This window comes from Lytechinus variegatus, chromosome 11, assembly GCF_018143015.1.
Source record: "Lytechinus variegatus isolate NC3 chromosome 11, Lvar_3.0, whole genome shotgun sequence".
Taxonomy (NCBI): Eukaryota; Metazoa; Echinodermata; class Echinoidea; order Temnopleuroida; family Toxopneustidae; genus Lytechinus; species Lytechinus variegatus.
The window spans coordinates 17,027,959-17,046,707 of NC_054750.1; the positions used below are offsets into that span (position 1 = coordinate 17,027,959).

Sequence of the window (18,749 nt, forward strand, 5' to 3'; positions counted from 1 at the left end):
AGACATCACTGCGATATTTAAAAAAACAAATGATTTTCCAGGACGCCTCTGCGACTGAATAGCTTTGACGCTTTCGTTAAGGCGCAACATTCAGGAGACTGATGGGATACATCTTCACTTCAGGTGCCAATCAATCTTTCTTGGAAGTCGAAGATAGTCTCTGGGATGCCTCGTACGTTGCGGCTGTACGATAATTTCCCTGGAAACACCGTAACGTCTCTGCGACGTCTCAGAAACAGAATAATCGCCGCAAGTGATGTAGACGTTGTGGAGGCGTCACCGAGACTTTTCAGAGACGGATTAATTCCCCAAATAGCCTTAATTAAGTAACATGTTTAAATTTCATTGCAACTCCTCAGACTGTTAATTTGATATGGTACTTATCATATGGTAAAATATGGTAAAATGGTACATATGGTAAAATGACTTTTTCATGTCTTAAAATACATTTGGAGATTGGAGGTCATCAAAGACATGAGCTTACAATGAACTAGTCTTTTTGCTACCATCAATACAATTGTCGATCTGGGGCCCGTTGCAGAAAGAGTTGCAATCAATCGCAACTCTAAAAATCATGCGAAACTTGATTTTCAACCAATCATCAGCGCGCATTTGGGACTTGCGATTGACTTTTTACTTGCGTTTAAACGCAACTCTTTCTGCAACGGGCCCCTGAAGACATTGTCAGACGGAGTCAGATGGTATTATTTTACAGCAGCGAGATGCCATAGTGATCCGACTACGATCAATCTTGTTGTACTATGACGCCAAGTTTAGTTTAATAAAAGCAAAAACCTGAGGAAACGATGTTCATGAAGGTCTTCTGAAAACTCAGACCACACATTTATTGAGCACTCGTAGCCAACTCCTTCACATTCAGTGATGAATAATATTCAAATTCTGAGTGATTGATAGTGTCGCCCCCCCCAAAAAAAAATTACTCCCGATGAATTTTAAAGAAAATAATAACCAGAGTATAAAATAAATTTCAGTGAATACTTAGGTACATATACATAGTAAACATTTGTCATGAATGATACGTTAAGGAGATAAGGCCTAGAATTCCTTAGAGGAGTGATCTAAACGTATTCAACAGTCTAGACCCTAACTAAAATAATTAAGTAAAAGTATACCCAATATTCGGTAAAGAGAAAGAACATGTTTGTTGAGTAAAAATGATATCATCATCATCATCATCTGGTACGGGATGAAGGCGCAAGCCTGTAACTCCCGGTCGCTTCTTGTAGGATTGGTCCCTGAAAACTACTACTTCATGAGCTTGCGTGAGGAGTCATGGAAGCTCAAAGTGCTTATAGACACGAAATCATGTGAAAAGTGTTATGTGAAACTCATGGAAATGACGAAACAGGTTTCTAACATGCATTTCACCATTTATTTCGTTTTTTTTTCTCTACGTAAGATGAGGTAGTTTATCACTCGAATGTTGAACTAGATCTTTGTCACCCTGTAGCACAACCGATTGATTCAAATGATTTTTAATATTTAGAGTGTCGAAATGATTTCACCACTCGTCCACTAACCCTACACTTTCTGACAGAGGTTTCGTTTTATTGCATAATGAGCAAAGTTCTTTGATTGTCTTAAATATATTCTACCATTTTTTTATTCCGTCGATAAAAACAAATGCAATTTTGAATTATACACAAATCATTACTAAATGTCCAGATATCACTAAGTTTGAACAATATTTCGCCGTTATTTTTTCATTATTCAAATAAAACCCCTTATAATCACACTCGCTCACTGAAATTCATAAAAAGTTCAAAGCACTACAAATGAATAGGATCGTATTGTGAAGTTCAGATTGACTAATGAAACTTTGTGTTTAATTTATGACAAGCAGAAAATGTCAATTGTTTTGTTGATTGAAATGTATTTTCTTTATGATTACCTCTGCCCATATTGTTTTAGTCATCACTTCTAGACGGCTATGAATGATTTATGTGTCATATGAGCTGATAGATTGTACCCTTTTTAGTTAAAAAAAGTGTCAAAATTGGCTGTCAATAGCGTACCAAAACAGAAGTTTAGACCATATTTCAAACTCTAGTTCAGAATACGAGCCACAATATCTGCGAATTGGAGGACAATTTTCATTTTTCTACGGCCAGTAATACATGCTAAAATATATTTTTTCGGACTAATGTAGTTCGAAATGAATTTGCAATTAACAAAGATATACAGGATAGTTAGAAACAGGATTATAGGTTACCATCCACCTCAAAACTAACATTTCTTTTAGTTTCAAAATGAATTTTGAGATTTTCATTGCGCTTAAAAAAGCACATCCTAAGCTTTGAAATGATATGTAGCTTGTCAAAATCGGTCAACATAACCTCACAAGCACTTGACTGAATGCATAAGAAAACTAGCAACAGCTTCGGAGAAACAAGGTTTGAGGTTGAAGCATGAGATGTGCACACTGACTATACAATCTCAGTGAAACCTCCAAGCATTCTGCACAAATGGTATCAAAGAAACTTTTGAATCTTTTGTGTTCTTTTATTAAACTTTACAAATTCAATGTTTGACAGTATAAAAGAAATTAATCTTTTAGACAAACCAATTATCTGATTTATGCATATTGAAGACTAAATTATATTGGCTATTATCAAGAATATTCCCTGGCGACTTAATGTTGGTTTTTGGATGGTTGGTCACAAAGTAAACTTATAACATATACAAATTACCTAATAGAAATAAATGAAAGTCAAAGCCAAATTCAATCAGCACCAATTTAAGGCAAGACTATAGCACAATATTGCATACGGCGGGAGCGTGTATGGCTGACAACGAATTGGAAGATCCACGAATCCATCCAGCATGTCGAGTATACCCACGTTGTATATAACCAAGACCCGTTTTGGTGGCACGCAAGATACACTTGTGTCGCCGTTTTTTTCTTTAATAAGAATGTCATGCCGTAGCGTTCCCGATGCGCAGGAGAAGTATTCAAATTGCTTGGTTATCGACTCCATTGCTCTCTGATCAACAGTCAGACTGCCAGAAAGGTAAATAGTCCCTGTTGAAAGTCCTTGCAATAATCAAGGTATTACATGAAAGTTATGGACATTTTCCAACGTGCATTCGGAGCAGACCGTGCTTGTGCATCTGCAGAAGAACCTGGAACTCTTTGCTCATGTCATGATTCTTGGTGAATTTAAGACCATCAAAGTAGTGATATGGAACCTCATGGACCTGTCCAGGAAATGGGTCTAGTTGAGATGAAAATGGCCAGAATCCATAGAGATGTGTTTCTTCACACACGCTCAGTGCAATGTGCACCAAATAGAACCCTGTATAGCCGGAAAAAATACAAATCATTCAATTAATGTAATCATCGATGAAAATCAGTTAAATATTCTCTGTAGACTGATGTAAGAAAATAATTTATGATTCATCGCATAAACGGTGAATAAATGCATTCTCATTCAAGCTGTAAGTAAGTCCTAGTACCAACCTTCCTCTTTAAGAGTTAAATTGAGATTTTGGATTTGCTTAAATATCAATTTGTACTTAAATAATTCCAACAAAACTACCCTATGATTCCGGTCTACCCCAACACACAATCGATAAGATCATATACGCTAAAGTTGAAATGTTAAATCAACAATTTACCACTTTCACTTGCAGCGATCAACTTGCTTTACCATGAACGTATGTCGTTACTTATTTAAATGATTTTCTCTCCCATAATTTACCCAGGTTGTATCAATATTTTTCTTAATGTCATTAAACCCTCTACAAATCTCCGCGTTCTTTGAATAATTGATTTGGCCAATGATCTTAACAAAAGATATCACCAACCTGTAGATAGAGTTTCACTTCCAAACTTCCTTTGCTTCCAGAAATCCCAAACGAGACGAAAGTGTGCTGGATTAGCGACCAATAATCTTGGATTGAATTCCTCATATACATCCAGTGCTTTCAAACATGTTTTCGTGTGTGACTGGACTCCGAAGCACGGTAGCCAGATATCACCGTTGTACTGCGACACCGCCTTGGCAAATGACGTAATGTTTTCTTCTTCTTTTAGAAAATTGAATCTAAAAAAAAGGGAAAAGAAATGTAAGCGAAAAACTGAGATTGATGTTTTGTGTGTGTGATACATACATGAAGAAACACTTTGGAATATAAATCACACGCAGCAAAAACTGTGGTGTTAACCGGTGTACATACATGTAGAGGACCACGCCAGTTATTTCACACCGGTGTTAAATTGGTGGTGTTAGTTTTACACCTATAGGTGTTATTACAACATCTTGGTTGTTACATTTACACTCTTTGGTGTTATGTTCAATCTATAGGGTGTAATTTTAACACCTCAGGGTGTGGTCCTCTAACACCAATTGGTGTCAGTTTTAACACCACAGTTTTTACAGTGCATGAAAACTGGATCACAATCAGGTACATCAGTTGTTAATATTTTTCGGTGTCATGTTTTGGTTATAAACAAGCAAAAAAAAGTGGGGGGGGGGGCGTTTCATCAACATTTTTGTCCAACAAGTTGTCAGATCTGACATCTTTCCTTGATTCTGATTGACTGAGAAGCATTGTAACTATACTGTCGGATAAAATGGGACTTGTCTGATAAGACGTACGACAAGTCTTTTCATGACACGCTCCCCAAGGTATCATATTTTAAAATCTGCATAAACATACATGTATAAAGTATAGAAAATTGTACGACATATGAGAACCCGATGAATGAACCCAATAATTAATCATACCTTCTTTCAATGATACTTGGGTTCATGGTTGTAAGGTTACTCTTCACCCCAGCATCAGATCTAAAAGGCGCTAAGGGTGCCGTGTTACACCTGTAAAGAGTAATAAATGGACACAGTGCATTTATTGAAAGTCAAATGGAAACCAAATTTTCAATTTCACAGATGCATACACATTAAAAATGTTATTCATAACAAACATTTGAAATATATACAGTATGTAATAAATTTTAGTAGTCCATTTAATGCCATAAGAAACGACAGTCAGAAAAAGTCCATAATATGACTTGTCTAATATTGATATATATGATTGTGAGTGTACTTATGAACCTTAAAGGAGAATGAAACCTTTGGAACAAGATAGCTTGTGTAAAAACAGAAAAAATCAAAGAATCAGATTAACAAAAAATTTAGAAAAATCGGACAAATAATGAGAAAGTTATGAGCATTTGAATATTGCGATCACTAATGCTATGTAGATAGCAAATTGGCAATGCAACAAAGATGTGTGATGTCACTTGTGAACAACTCTCCCCATTACTTTAGTATATATTTCACTTGAATTGCCTCTTTTATCACATCTATCCATAGATCATGTGTTCTTTCTACATGAGGGCATGTAATACATATTTTTTAAGAATACATCATGGATAGAGAGTTTGTATCATTAGAAAAAGCAAAAAGAGACATTTTGAGGGTATTTTACAGTCCACCAAAGGGAAAGTTGTTTATCAGTGACATCACACATCCTTGTCGCATTGCCAATGGGAGGATCTCCATAGCATTAGTGATTGCAATATTCAAATGCTCATAACTTTCTCATTATTTGTCCGATTTTTCTCAAACTTTCTTTATTCTTATTCTTTGATTTTTTTGTTTCTACACAAGCCTATTTGTTCCAAAGGTTTCATTCCCCTTTAAGCGAGGAATTTGTACAAGAAGTATTATCTAAGCATCCAATAAATGCAGCTGTCAAGAACAGAGGGGAATATTGATCAAATTGTTTAATAAGCGAGAACATGTTATATACATTATACCTGAATACAAAATCTGCCTGGTCAATCTGTTTCCCACAGTCACTGTTGAGTAGGATGCCACTATTCCCCACTAAACTACACCGACCGAGTCGAACGCCATCAAGCGGTGAAGCCTGCGAGGTGAGAAAGAGAAAGTGAGAGGAATTGAAAGGGAGAGAGGGGGGAGGGGGGATGGAGAAAGATTCAACATGTACATTTTTCATATAATTGAAGCATATATGAAATATACTATGTTAATGCAAATATATCTAAAAACAAAATATTTTATTAGAAAAATTGCATTTTAAGTAAGTTTGACTAGCATGTGATATGGATGGCCTTCTCGCGTGTGACGCAACAAAATAAAACTGAAAACTTTAATTATTAAGTTTTTAGCATTCACTAAATCTTATAACTTATAAAAGCGTCTTTTTAAATTCTTCATGGATATCAATAACGGCTCATAATTATATTCAACCCAGTTTTGAGACCGACGGCCTGAAACTTGACTATAATACGCAGTGAGGGATACTCGCCATGCTGTATTATTTTTTTTTATTCAGGGGTGCCTCCGCAATGCGTGCGTGGGGTATCACAATTTAAACAAGTATCACAAAAGAGGGTCAAGGCAGTTATTGAGAGGATGGGGGTGGCGCCAACTCTGGCCCCTTATTTACAACATGTGGTCTCCTCGGTCTTTCTATATGAAAACTATAATGTTAAATGGGCACTGCACATGACTTTTCAGCAAAGATTGATTGTTAATTTCCAGTCACACAACGGTTTGAGTGAAGGCAGTATCATTAGTGCTACTCAGCAGCCTAGCGTTAACCAACAATTTATGCATAGCCGATATCAGTGAGCTCGCACTCAACCAACACAAATGGTTAAGAACAACTTATGACTTACGTTTGGAATATTTTGCATCAATTGTTTGGTGACTTTGAACTGCTTCATGGCTTTTCCTTTCACCTTTCGATACAAGCTATAAACTAGGGAATCATTCTCTTTTACGTTTGTTTGTGTCAAGACGAAGTCTTTTTCTGCAGTACAATTGGGAGATAAATCCTGCCACTCCGATCTGAAAAAAGAGACAATTTGATTAAAATACAGTAATATAAAATATGCTATAAGGTCCTGTTACGCAAAGGTTTGCAATGAATTGCAAATATGAAAGAACCACTCTGGTTGGTTCCTTGTTTGTGTTTTGAATAAAATATTCACGCAATGGTGATTTTGATTGGTCATTTGCTTCTATAGCGATTGACTGCAACTTTTAAGTCAAGAAGCTTTGGGGTGGTTAACGATGCCACAAGTAGAAATAATGATTAAAAAAAATGAAGGACGGTAATATTTAATAATTAAAAGCAAATAATTTGTGTAATGGGTTCAAAACATTCAAAACTCATAACTAAAGCCAATTTACTGCCAATTTTACATTGTGAGCCACCATCGCTGCCCTAAATATCCGACAATATTTGGGACTATTGCGGGGAAGGAAATAGATATACTTCTTTTATTTATAGTTATATCGTTCGAGACAAGTTGGTGGAAATATTCCACTCTGGTATACATTAAAACAGGCTTACATCAATCGGCTCTAGATTTATTGTCTCGAAGAAGACAACCGCGTAGCCAGGATTTCATTTTGGAGGGGGCGGTAAATACACGCAAAGCGTGCCAACACTTACAGAGCGCGCGAAGCGCGCTCCCTAGGGGGTGGGTGCAGGGAGGGGGAGTTTCCCCCTCCCTTGCGAAGCGCGAAGCTTTTGGTGATTCAGAAATTAAAATGAAAAAGGAGCCATCTCTCTTGTCTCTAGTACCTATATCAGCTCTAATTCAGTTGACGATTTTGAACCTTCTTTTCGAAGTGATTGTGAACGCACAAAAAAGGAATACAATGGAGGAAATTAAAATACTGATAACCCGCGCGAAGCGCGGAAGCTAAACCGTTTTATCATTTTTTCCATGGAAAAAGAAAAGGGTATTCTCAAAGATATATTGAATACTTCTCTTGGAAAGATCAGAATTGATTACAAACAATTTAGCGACAGCGCATAACTTAAACTCGCAAAACAGAAGAGAAGAAATGTATTTGTCGGGAGGAAGATATTCCTTCCCGCGCAGAGCAATGAAACTCTGAAATTTCAAAGGGCGGACGTTTCATCAAATGCAGGTATCTTGTACCCCATCGGCTCTATTTCAATTGATTTTCTACGATTATTGAACCTCATTACAAGGAAAATAGTGCGCAAAAAAGTTTAAACTTCTGTGATTTATTGAAATCATATAAAAAAGGATGCCTAATTTCTTTGACCTATCCTGAAGCGCTTCATTTTGAATCAAAAGAAACGTAAGTGTCTTTCAAAAATTAAAACTGAGGGTGCAAAACAGGACAGGAGATGAATGTGCAGGGAAATGACATGAAATTTAATAGAATTTGATAAAAAATAATTATACTTTTTTATTCAAAACGACACGAATTTTATACCTTCCTCTTTTAAAATTAGGAACCTGTTTGCTCCAAAATTATGGCTGTTTAGTAATGAGCTGAAAAGCAGGAGAAGTTGACTTTATGGAGGTGACGGCAGAAACTGATATAACGATTTTACCCGCCCGGAGCCGACCCGACCAGAAGTTGCGTGATCAATAAAAATAGGATAACTTCATATACTTCGGCCTAACCTTACTTAAAATCCATGCCCTATATACAGTTGAACTTTAACTGGCAAGAAACACATATAGCTGAGGTGGAAAATAGGGTTAGAGAAAGGGTGGGGGAAACAATGGAGCACTTCAATATTGTCATTTAACCGCGCGCAGCGCGGAAGCAAAATTCATATAAAAATACAGAGCGAGAATGAAGGAGTTTCTCTTTTGAGAAAAAAAAGGATAAAAAGGATAAAAAAACACAAAGCTACCTTTCTTCCCTTTCCTCCCTTCCCTTTTCCTTTTCTCCTCTCTTTTTTCCTTCTTTTTTATTTTTTGGGGACGTTTTTTTTTTTTTTTTGGGGGGGGCGACCGCCCCCACCGCCCCCCCCTAGCTACGCGCCTGGAAGAAGATGGTGTCTCCCTATAGCCGGATTTATTGTCTAAAAAATACTAGTAAAAGAGAATTTAGGAAAGATGATTTTTAATTATTTAGGACTAAATCTTTCAGTAATTATCTTCCAATGAAATAAATAAGTCATTGTTAATTGTCTGAAAAGATCGAGAAGTCAACATTTCAGAGGGAAGGGTATTGTGCACATAATTACCTCCATAATTGTTCATTTGTTGTATTTCGTTTCCATGGTGTTTCTAAGAAATGTTGGTATAGGAAGAGCTTCTCTGCCTCATTTACCACAAAATTCCACAAATTTGGAGTAAAATGCTGGTCAGATCTGAGAGTGAAAAATAACAAAAAGTAACGTAAGGCAACACTTGCAGTAGTAATAAAATTCATATCACGATCTAGGAAAAGAATGACATCCGTTTTTACCTAAAACTTTGTACTTTTACCACAATACAGCAAATAAATAAAATTATCTACAAGTTTATATTGAATGCATTATAAAAACATGATGTTGATATTACTATGGTGAATTAAAGAGTGGATTCGTTGATTTGTTTTAAACAAAATAAGTGCCCTATCTTGAATGTTAGACATTGGTAGATAAAATTTAGAAATGACGCTTTAAAACACTGGATGAGGTGCCAAGATCATATACGTTTTGGAAGTGAATTAAGTAACTAAATTCCATGTAAATTCATGCGGTAGGGAAATGGAAAGCATGATAATAATTCAACTTAGGCATAGGCGGATCTAGCTTTTTTTCCAAGGAGGGGGCTTGACCGAGAAATTTGACAAGCCAAAAAAATAAAAATAAAGGGGGGGGGGGGTCACAAGGTAATTTGGGGTCGTTTATAAAATATAGGTCATTACTTTTTGTATTTGGCAGCCCCCCTAACCCCCCATACATCCGCCACTGTTAGAAATCATATTGCCATCATCAGCATCAACATCAGAGGATCTAGTGCCGACTCTTTGAAAGGAGTTGGCGGCAATTAACCTCCATTGATTTCTCTTGGTGTTACGAACCCTTCTATATCTCGATTGCTGAAATAAGGCTAGTCATTTTTTTTACATCCCCAAATCAGGACATTTTTAATGACAATTCCCTGATCAACCAAGATGCCCCCTTTCACCACTCTGCAATGCCCTAATCATGTATACTTTTCTACAATCGTCCGTTATCGATACAATTATACCAGAGTACACTAATTATCTCTTTAACAACCATATTAAATTTTTAATAACGTTAAAGGCAACTTACTTATGTTTCGACATGGGCTCTGCGGGTGGAGGTGTTTTCGGGGGTGTCGCCAATCTTGACGTACCAACAGGTCTAGCTCGATTGGCCATCAGTTCTGAAGCATTAGCCGTGAAATAACTTATCGTGAAGATCGTTGCCATGGCAACAGCCAAAATGACCAACATACTGGCATTCTCGGTGTAGAAAGATGATGATCGGTGGTGTACCGTCAGTTTGTGCCGGAATTGGTAGCGCCGAGCTGTGATATCAAACGAATTTTATTTAGGACACAACGGTTAGTTATTAAAATTTTCGTCTATAATAACAATTATAGTCCGATCTTTAACAAAAATAAAGCCTAAACTGCAAATGGTTTGCTGTTAAATGTACAACACTATAAGCTGGTGTGATCCTATGTTATAATAACACATTAATTTGGTGTCAATTCAAAAGCTTAGAGAGAACAAATATTTCCTGCTAATTCACCCGAATGATGAAAATAATCAATGTTAACGCATCTTTATACTTAATCGGCGTTACACTATTGAAATTGCCACTTGTGTAAAACAACACAACAGTGTCATTATTGAAGCGATACTACCTAAGTGCAAATTACTAACTAACTACAATATCGAATTAACACTCGGAGGTGCTTTATTTTAACACCATCACAGTACAGTTTCAACACCTGTCGGTAAAATCTTCTCGTAATACCGAGCCATGTTAGTTTTACAACCTATATGGTTAAATCCAAGTGTACCTAACAATGTAGGTCTCTTTTGCCATAGCAAATATCCTGCTTATAGCACTTTTGAATATTTCAGTTTCTTAATAGACAAGCTAAACGGGGACCGTTTCGTAAAGCTATATAAAACGTTATCTTTCGACAGTTACCATTGTGATAGTAACCGTTAGACATCTTTTCTTTTCAATAATCATGATATTTTAAAATTGCGAAAGTTTTTATGATGTTCTTCACGATCTTCTATCTTAGGAAAGCTGAGGAAAATACTTTCTTTTATAATCAATCTTAATAAAAATAAGATGATAGACACGAAGTAAATTCCACGAACAAAAGTGCAATACCTCTGATCTATATGGGTCCAATTAAGTTTGTGATCAGACGAGGAGTTTAGGGAGGCAGTGCAATTAAAACACATGCAGTTTACTATAAAAGCACGATTATCATACCCATGTTACGTAGCTCATCTAATGTATCTTCTCTTCGGGAACTATATCAACAAGCCATTCCATGTATGATTTATCATTGAAGGTACTTCTTGCGTCGATGTATTCTTCTCCTTGGTACTACTTTAGAGAACAGTCCATCATTTTTATATATTCGACGTCAAGTATCCTTTCTCGTTATTATTGATATAGTCTATGACAGGCCAAATGGCATGTAAAAGCTTTATCGAGCGCATTTCGTTTTCAGCAAACGACAATAAGGTTATGTAACAAAACAAAAAGCAATACAAAGCGACGAGTATTCAATGGGGTTTCTCTCGGAGGGAGATCGAATCGGAGACCAGTTTGAACGCAATGATACAGTGCTCTAATTTATTGTTGCGTCATTTCTAATCAATGCGCGCTGTCCACGTTCAAGATTCAAGTCGGGATTCAAAACTTGTACACGAATCGTGGAGTGTTCGATCGGGACTAATGTCTTAAGCCAGTTTCCTATAGAAATCACGAAATTCAGTAAACTACAGGTTTCATGTGATCACTGATCACAAATGTCTACGATCATGGATTATGTGGAGTGAAGATATCATGTGGATTAGTTCAATAAATCACAAATAGCAGTCCTAATGTCAATACAAGCATTTGTACCCCCAAAAGCCTTGTCCTGTTTTGAGGGAAACAAAAAAAAATCATCATGTTCATATTGTCATACGTTTGCTATTTTTCGTTCCATTTCAGTCCATGAGCAGGAATACTCATATTTTCCAGACTCACACAAGCACTCCCATGATGCAGTTCAGGACAAACACAAACAAAATATTGCATATCCAGGGTATGATGTTTGATAAATCTGTTCGTAAGTTACCAAAGACTTTTACTCACTATTATCAGTGATCTGTACATGAACGTTGACGCTTTAATTAATCAACTAAATTTGAAGAGAAAAAAGAGAAATTTGTAGATTGAAATTCTGGTAAACGATTATTCAAATACAACTCTTATCCCCCCCAAAAAAAGAAGAAATACGGCATCTCATTTACCAGATAAAAAGACTAAAAGTCATGAATAAGTTTTATGAATCACCATATGATGATGCCACATCTAACTAAATTGTGATCTGCTCGTAAGCTATATTATTTTGTTTAAAAGTGTTTTAAGCTCACAAACATTAATAAGAACTAATATTGTGAATATCCATCATTTTTACATTAAAAAGAAGACGAAACACATGAAATAAGACAATTTTGTGAAATTCGAATTTCCTACGTTCAAAACAATGACAATACTGATGAAAACCATATAAAATGAAATACATGTACGTAAAACATTTATGCAATATTTGATATAATAATACGATGACATACAAAACAAGCAAAATAGAAGGAAAATGTGCGGTATTGTTTTGGAATGTATTATACATTCATAGAATTTATCACTTTATATAATAATGTGAATATACAAATGTTGAAAGATTGTCAAACTTTTGAAAGTTGTTCTATAAACAAGCAATTGATATGCACCATTAAGAGTATTGTTATCATTATCATCTTCCTCACCACCACCATCCTCCTCATCATCATAATCATCATCATCATCATCATCATCATCATCATCATCATCATCATCATCGTCATCATCATAATCATCATCGTCATCATCATCATCATCATCGTCATCATCATCATCATCATCGTCATCATCATCATCATCATCATCGTCATCATCATCATCATCATCATCATCATCATCATCATCATCATCATCATCATCATCATCGTCATCATCATCATCATCATCATCATCATCATCATCATCATCATCATCATAATCCTCATCGTCATCATCATCATCATCATGTATTATTGTAATGGTTATCATTATGTTATTGTCATGTAGGAGCTGTAGGGGGTTATTATCCTAATCATATAGATGTAGTAGCACAGTCATTGTTATTTTGATCTTCTCGTAGCGCTATACAGGACCCAATGATTATACACCATCATCATCTCCATACTCCACCGAAATCATAATCATCATCATCATAATCATCATTACAAAATAGTACTACACTCGGCGGTCACGTTGCCCCTTAATACGATAAAGCCTATCTGTTTATACTCAAAGAAGTATTTAGAAAGGCAGGATTAGCAACGTTAACGCCCAAATTTCAATATCTAATGCTTAATAACAAACATTCATGTTACAATTTCAAGTTATAAGAGGTCCTACTTGATGCATCATGTACGTGGCGTTCAACCAACTTCCTATAAACTGCTATAGTAAAATATATATCATGATAACATTAAGGAAGGTACAGCTGTTAAAAACATATCAAATATCCCTAGAATCTTTAACCAATTAAAACATCATACTGTCATCCCATATATGTTGCTATATCATACAATAACAACACGTATTTCTTTATATAGCTAGAAGGCATTCCTGAATGGCACGCGTGACTAGAACAGTGAACGAAATGTCCTATGTTGGCTCCATCACAAAACAATAATTTCGATATTTCCTAGTTCATCTGAGTCTTTTTATCGTCTTCAATGGTAGACTCGGGTGCAGTCGGCGATTCCTGGTTCCCGGTGGCGGAAATCTCGACCGATTCTTTCTTGTCTTCGTTGACGAAAGCGACATCGGAGCGCTTGTAATTCATCTCGGTAACAGACTGAGAGCAGCGATGAACGAGGGATTGAATACGACTTCGATAGATGAAAGCGAGGACGGCCAAGGCGGCTACGATGAGGAGGATGAGGAAGGTGAGACCAGCAGCCATACCGGAACGACTACTTCTTCGTGATGAACTACTACTACTCATGGATCCTGACCATTTTGAGAGAGAGAAAAGTTAAAACAGAAGCTTGAAACAAACACGTAAAGCGATCAAAGATATTGTGTTTTCTTCAATGACATATCATCGGTTTGGAACCGGATTTGTGGGTGTGACTGGCGGAACTCCAATGACGCGTTTGTATTTTTCATTTTGTCTTTTTTTCGGGGGGGGGGGGGGGGGGGCATAACCAATTGTTATGTGCATGCGAAAGAAAAGAGGTACTTCTTTTGCACTTATAAAAATATATTTTGCTGAATGAGCTCTTCACAAGCGTTGCATCGGAAAAAATAGTTTGATTTGATTTATTTTATTTAAACACGGTAAAAAGCCCTCGATCAGCCAATGGCTGGTTTCCAGAGAGGCCGTGCATTATACAAACAATATAAAGAATAACAAATCATAACAAAGTAAAATAAGTAAAACAAAATTCTATAAACAAAACAGAAGAGGATGAAACAAAACAGAAACAAAATCAAAACAGAAAAAAATACACAATTGTAACAAAAGTAAAAAAAAAAGTTTCATGATACTGACTGCATGGTCTGTGAAAGCATAAAAGCGTATATTTTTTTCGAAATATTTGTAATTCATTCGGTCTTAGTGGTCTCAGGCTACCTGATGCATTATTATTTACCATGTGTGTGGGTAGAATGAAATTAATTAACATAACATTTAAGTGTACATCTTAACTCCAAAATTTCCATTAATTCCAAACTAATCAGAAACTTTTGTTTTCTTCAAATATATTTTACGCATACACGCACACACCCTTCACATACTCTGTTGTCCAAAATGTTCCTCAATTTATCAATTCATACGTGGAAAAAGAAAATGTCTCCGCAATTCATCTATCCATCTATCTATCTATCTATCGACGTACCTATCTATCTATCTATCCATCTATCTATCTATCTATCTATCTATCCATCTATCTATCTATCTACCTACCTACCTACCTACCTACTTATCTATCTATCTATCCATCCATCCATCCATCATATTCTTATTCCACTTACCAAGCGAGGCACAGGTTGCAGATGACACGACAAAGTTATCAACAGCAATGAGGGCTGCATTGTCCGTAGATTCGACAGATATCACCACCTAAAGAAAGAATTAAAAAAAAATCAAATTTCCAATTTTAAGAACCACGTTTTTGAGTATTAGACAAATTGTAACATTTACAAATTAAATTTGGAAATTGGTTATGACACAATACATGATTGTGCTTACGTAATATATATTCCGCCATTGCTTAGTGGAAAAGTTATTCTTCTTTACAGGACTCTTTATACTGTACATCGTGTAAGGATGTCATTTGCCTCCGTATTAGGTTTACATATTGTTTTGATAACTATACGAATCACTGTAGATTCGTATTTTTTCACATGCTATGAACAAAAGATTGACAACAATTATTGTATGTCAAAGTCAAGATGTTAGCGCGTTTTTTTCTTTACTCGTGGAAAATCAACGACGAAATTGAAAATGTTACCTTATAAACAATGTAAGGTTTGAGAGAGTGGGATTGTAGCAAGGATGCGGTATACATCTTCCATTCGGTCATGTTCTTATTGCTCACAGACCCAGCCTGTCTTCTTGTTCCATCCTTCTCTTCCACGATCACATCTATTGTTTGATCGCTGGTACCTTCTATCAAGTATTCAACGCTGACACACAGATCCCGGGTAGTGGGTGAAACAGTCAGGTGACCGGAGTACAGTTCGTTAATCTGCTGTTCTGATGATGACGAATTGTATAGCGACAGATACATGAAGGAATTGGTAGCTAGCGAAGGAGAAGAGAGACTTTCATGGTTAAGAACATGTATACGGTAGAAAGTTTTCACGTAGACAACACTTTTGATTATACCAAACTTTAAGCAATCTCTCAACATATTTTTAAGAACTGGAAAGAGGGATGAGGTATTTGTTAACGTGTTCGTACTACATGCAGTTGTACACACTGGAGAAGGTGTGGAGGCTGAGGTTCACCCCTGCATTTGAGTTCTGCCCCTTCTTCGTCCCTGTCATCCCTATAAGGACAATATCACGTAAACAATAATCTTCTTTCTTTAACTTGGCTTCACAGGAGGAATGCAATAGCAAATAATTGATACAACATACCCACTGATCTACTGAGGAGTGGAAAACCTTTGCCGTAGATGGCGTCATACCAGTCCCAGCTGATTTCATTCTTAGCAGAGTTGGTGAATCCGCAATTGTCGGGTCCTAGCTCAAAATCACACGATGTTTCCGTGACAAGATCAACGCAAGGATGATCTAGAATGATGATGTCATCAACAGCTATATCTGATTGGTAGCCTCTCCCAGCATATGCTTTGAATACAATCTGCGTAAAAAGCCACAGAATAATGTGATTAGAATCATGGGCAGAAATGTGAAGGAGATTGTCTTTTTTGTAATTAGTGACCGGAAAGCGGGCTTGTTCCGTACAGTTTCCAAAGTTTCCTAACCAGTCATCAGTTGGCCTAATAAGGCCGGATCATTGATAAATCTAGACTTTTTTAAGTACTCAGGTATAATCCGATAAATGATGTGTTAAAGTCAGGTCAAGGGTAAAGGATAATAAAGGGAATAAATACTTTTGGAGGTACTACTTACATTAAAGTCACCGCTAACTTCAATATCAGCATTGACGGGCACCCAAGCATCCTTCTGTTTGCCTTCAATCAACTTCAACTGAGTGAGCTGTTGACCCTGATTAGTCCACTGAGCTTGCTCTCTCAAATACACCTCCATTCTACGGGTGTCATTGCCACTAGCATGGTAGTAGAACCGTACACATTGTTTGCCATACCAGTGCATTCGAGGCGACATCAGATATCCGACGGACCGCGGCCGCACGGGCTGTGACGTCTCGAAGTACATGTAGTGCCCTAAGTCAAGAACACAGTAGAATAAAACACAATATTAAGTACAAATTATATTTCTAGTGATTGTGGTAAAACAATGGGAATAATGATAGAGGTAAGATACTACTACTGCCATTACTACTACCACTACTGCAAGATGCGCCACAGGAGGCAAGAGGCTATCGACCCCTTTGGCTGTCAAGGAGTAGTGGGGGAAATGGAAAAAAGTGCACTGGTGAAGAAACAAAAAAGCTACAGTAAACTACAGTAAAAGGGAAAACTCAGTTTTCTCCAATAAACCGAATCCGTTAATTGATGGCTCTGTCTACAGCCAGTATCACCCTCTGCATAGGCGGATCCAGGGGGCCCGAGGGGCCCGGCCCCCCCCCCCCCCCCTATTGGCGGAGCAAAAAAAGAAAAAGGGAAAAAGAAAGGAAAAAGAAAAGGAAGGGAAAAGAGAGGAGAAAAGAAGAAAGGCAAACATAGAGGAGGAACGTGATTGAATAAAATACCATGAGGAAAGTTTGAAAATATTTTTTTGAAAAATCTATTTGTTAGGATATAAAACTTTCACTCGCGCTTTGCGCTCGCATTGTCTTTTAGGGGATTTGCATATCTTGCTCAATATGGAGCTTGAAATATCAAACTTTGAAGTCAATATATAAAAAAATATTTCAGCTGGGAAATTGAACTTTCATTATTTTGTTTGATTTACAAATTGACTTTTATAAAGTGCTCTGTAAAAATGTCTGTGTTATGGTCTGAATATTATCATTTTCTGCTTGCGCTGCGCGCTCGCAAAATTTGATTTGTCAGGTTTTTCCTGTATTCCATAAAGTTCTCAAAATATCCCTATTCAGGTCAGATTGTCAAAACGTATCAGCTAGCGCTGCACGCTAGCATTTTGATTAGTGAGTTATGTATATCCCAATATTAATTCTAAATCAAACTACTTTGATGACAGTTTATCAAAAATTTCGGCTCGCGATTTCCGCTCGCATTATCATGCATCTTATGCATAATTACAAAAGTGCTTTAAATGTCCAATTTCAGGCCATAATATTAACAGATTTCGCGCTCTCATGCTTAGGAAGAGAAATAGGAAGATAGTCATCATTTTCATATGATGACATAATGCCCTTATAGAATGTCCCGGTCCTATGTAAAAACTCAAAGTAATAATAATAAAATACATCAGCTCTTTTTTAACTGTGATCCATCACAATTCACAATTTTCCCACAAAGTGTTTGCAATACAGAGCTTAAATTGACCCTTTATAGATCGGAATATCATATATTTTTAGCTCGCGCTTTGCGCTCGCTTTATTAATTTTCATGATAAGAAAGGTACTTAGAATATCTCGCCGAATTCTAGGTTGAAATCTAAAACACACGTTTATTTAAATACGCAGATTGTTCTCTGTTTAAACCATTATCTAGATAGATAGATAGATATATAAATGGTTTTATTAATACAAAATCACATATAAAATACATACAGGCATAGTAGTTTTGAAAACTAAATTGCGCCATGAATTTACAATAAAATACAATAAAATTGTACATTGCATATTACTTAAAGGAATATTGATTATCAAAAAGAATTATTTAAAAGAAAAAAAATATTCACAAGGACACACTCATTAAAGAGTCATATACCCAGGCATGCGCTCACACTCACCCCGCATCCAGACACATACACACACACTATACAAACAAAAGTGGATACTCAAATTTACCTATAATGGATAAAACAAAATCATCAGTACGGATATTAAACAGATGGGGGCA

At 36.4% G+C, this 18,749-nt stretch overlaps 2 protein-coding genes across 3 annotated transcripts in view; both read right to left on the minus strand.

Annotated features, from left to right (window-relative positions):
- Positions 1-1,827: 1,827 nt before the first annotated feature.
- LOC121424354 (alpha-N-acetylneuraminide alpha-2,8-sialyltransferase-like) lies at positions 1,828-11,485 on the minus strand. The gene is made up of 8 exons (XM_041620004.1): positions 11,251-11,485; positions 10,081-10,318; positions 9,022-9,147; positions 6,674-6,845; positions 5,786-5,898; positions 4,752-4,841; positions 3,829-4,067; positions 1,828-3,317 (listed from the first exon to the last, which is right to left on the minus strand). The coding sequence occupies exons 1-8, from the start codon at positions 11,252-11,254 to the stop codon at positions 3,085-3,087; spliced, it is 1,215 nt and encodes a 404-aa protein (XP_041475938.1). The 5' UTR covers positions 11,255-11,485; the 3' UTR covers positions 1,828-3,084.
- Positions 11,486-13,033: 1,548 nt separating this feature from the next.
- LOC121423732 (MAM and LDL-receptor class A domain-containing protein 1-like) overlaps positions 13,034-18,749 on the minus strand; it is an 81,335-nt gene continuing 75,619 nt past the window's right edge. For both annotated transcript variants that reach the window (XM_041619191.1, XM_041619190.1), the window contains exons 15-19: positions 16,708-16,982; positions 16,210-16,435; positions 15,579-15,871; positions 15,100-15,187; positions 13,034-14,073 (exon numbers count right to left, since the gene is read on the minus strand). In XM_041619191.1, the coding sequence (XP_041475125.1) occupies positions 13,766-14,073; positions 15,100-15,187; positions 15,579-15,871; positions 16,210-16,435; positions 16,708-16,982 (1,190 nt within the window). In that variant the 3' untranslated portion in view covers positions 13,034-13,765. The remainder of the gene's footprint in view (positions 14,074-15,099; positions 15,188-15,578; positions 15,872-16,209; positions 16,436-16,707; positions 16,983-18,749) is intronic.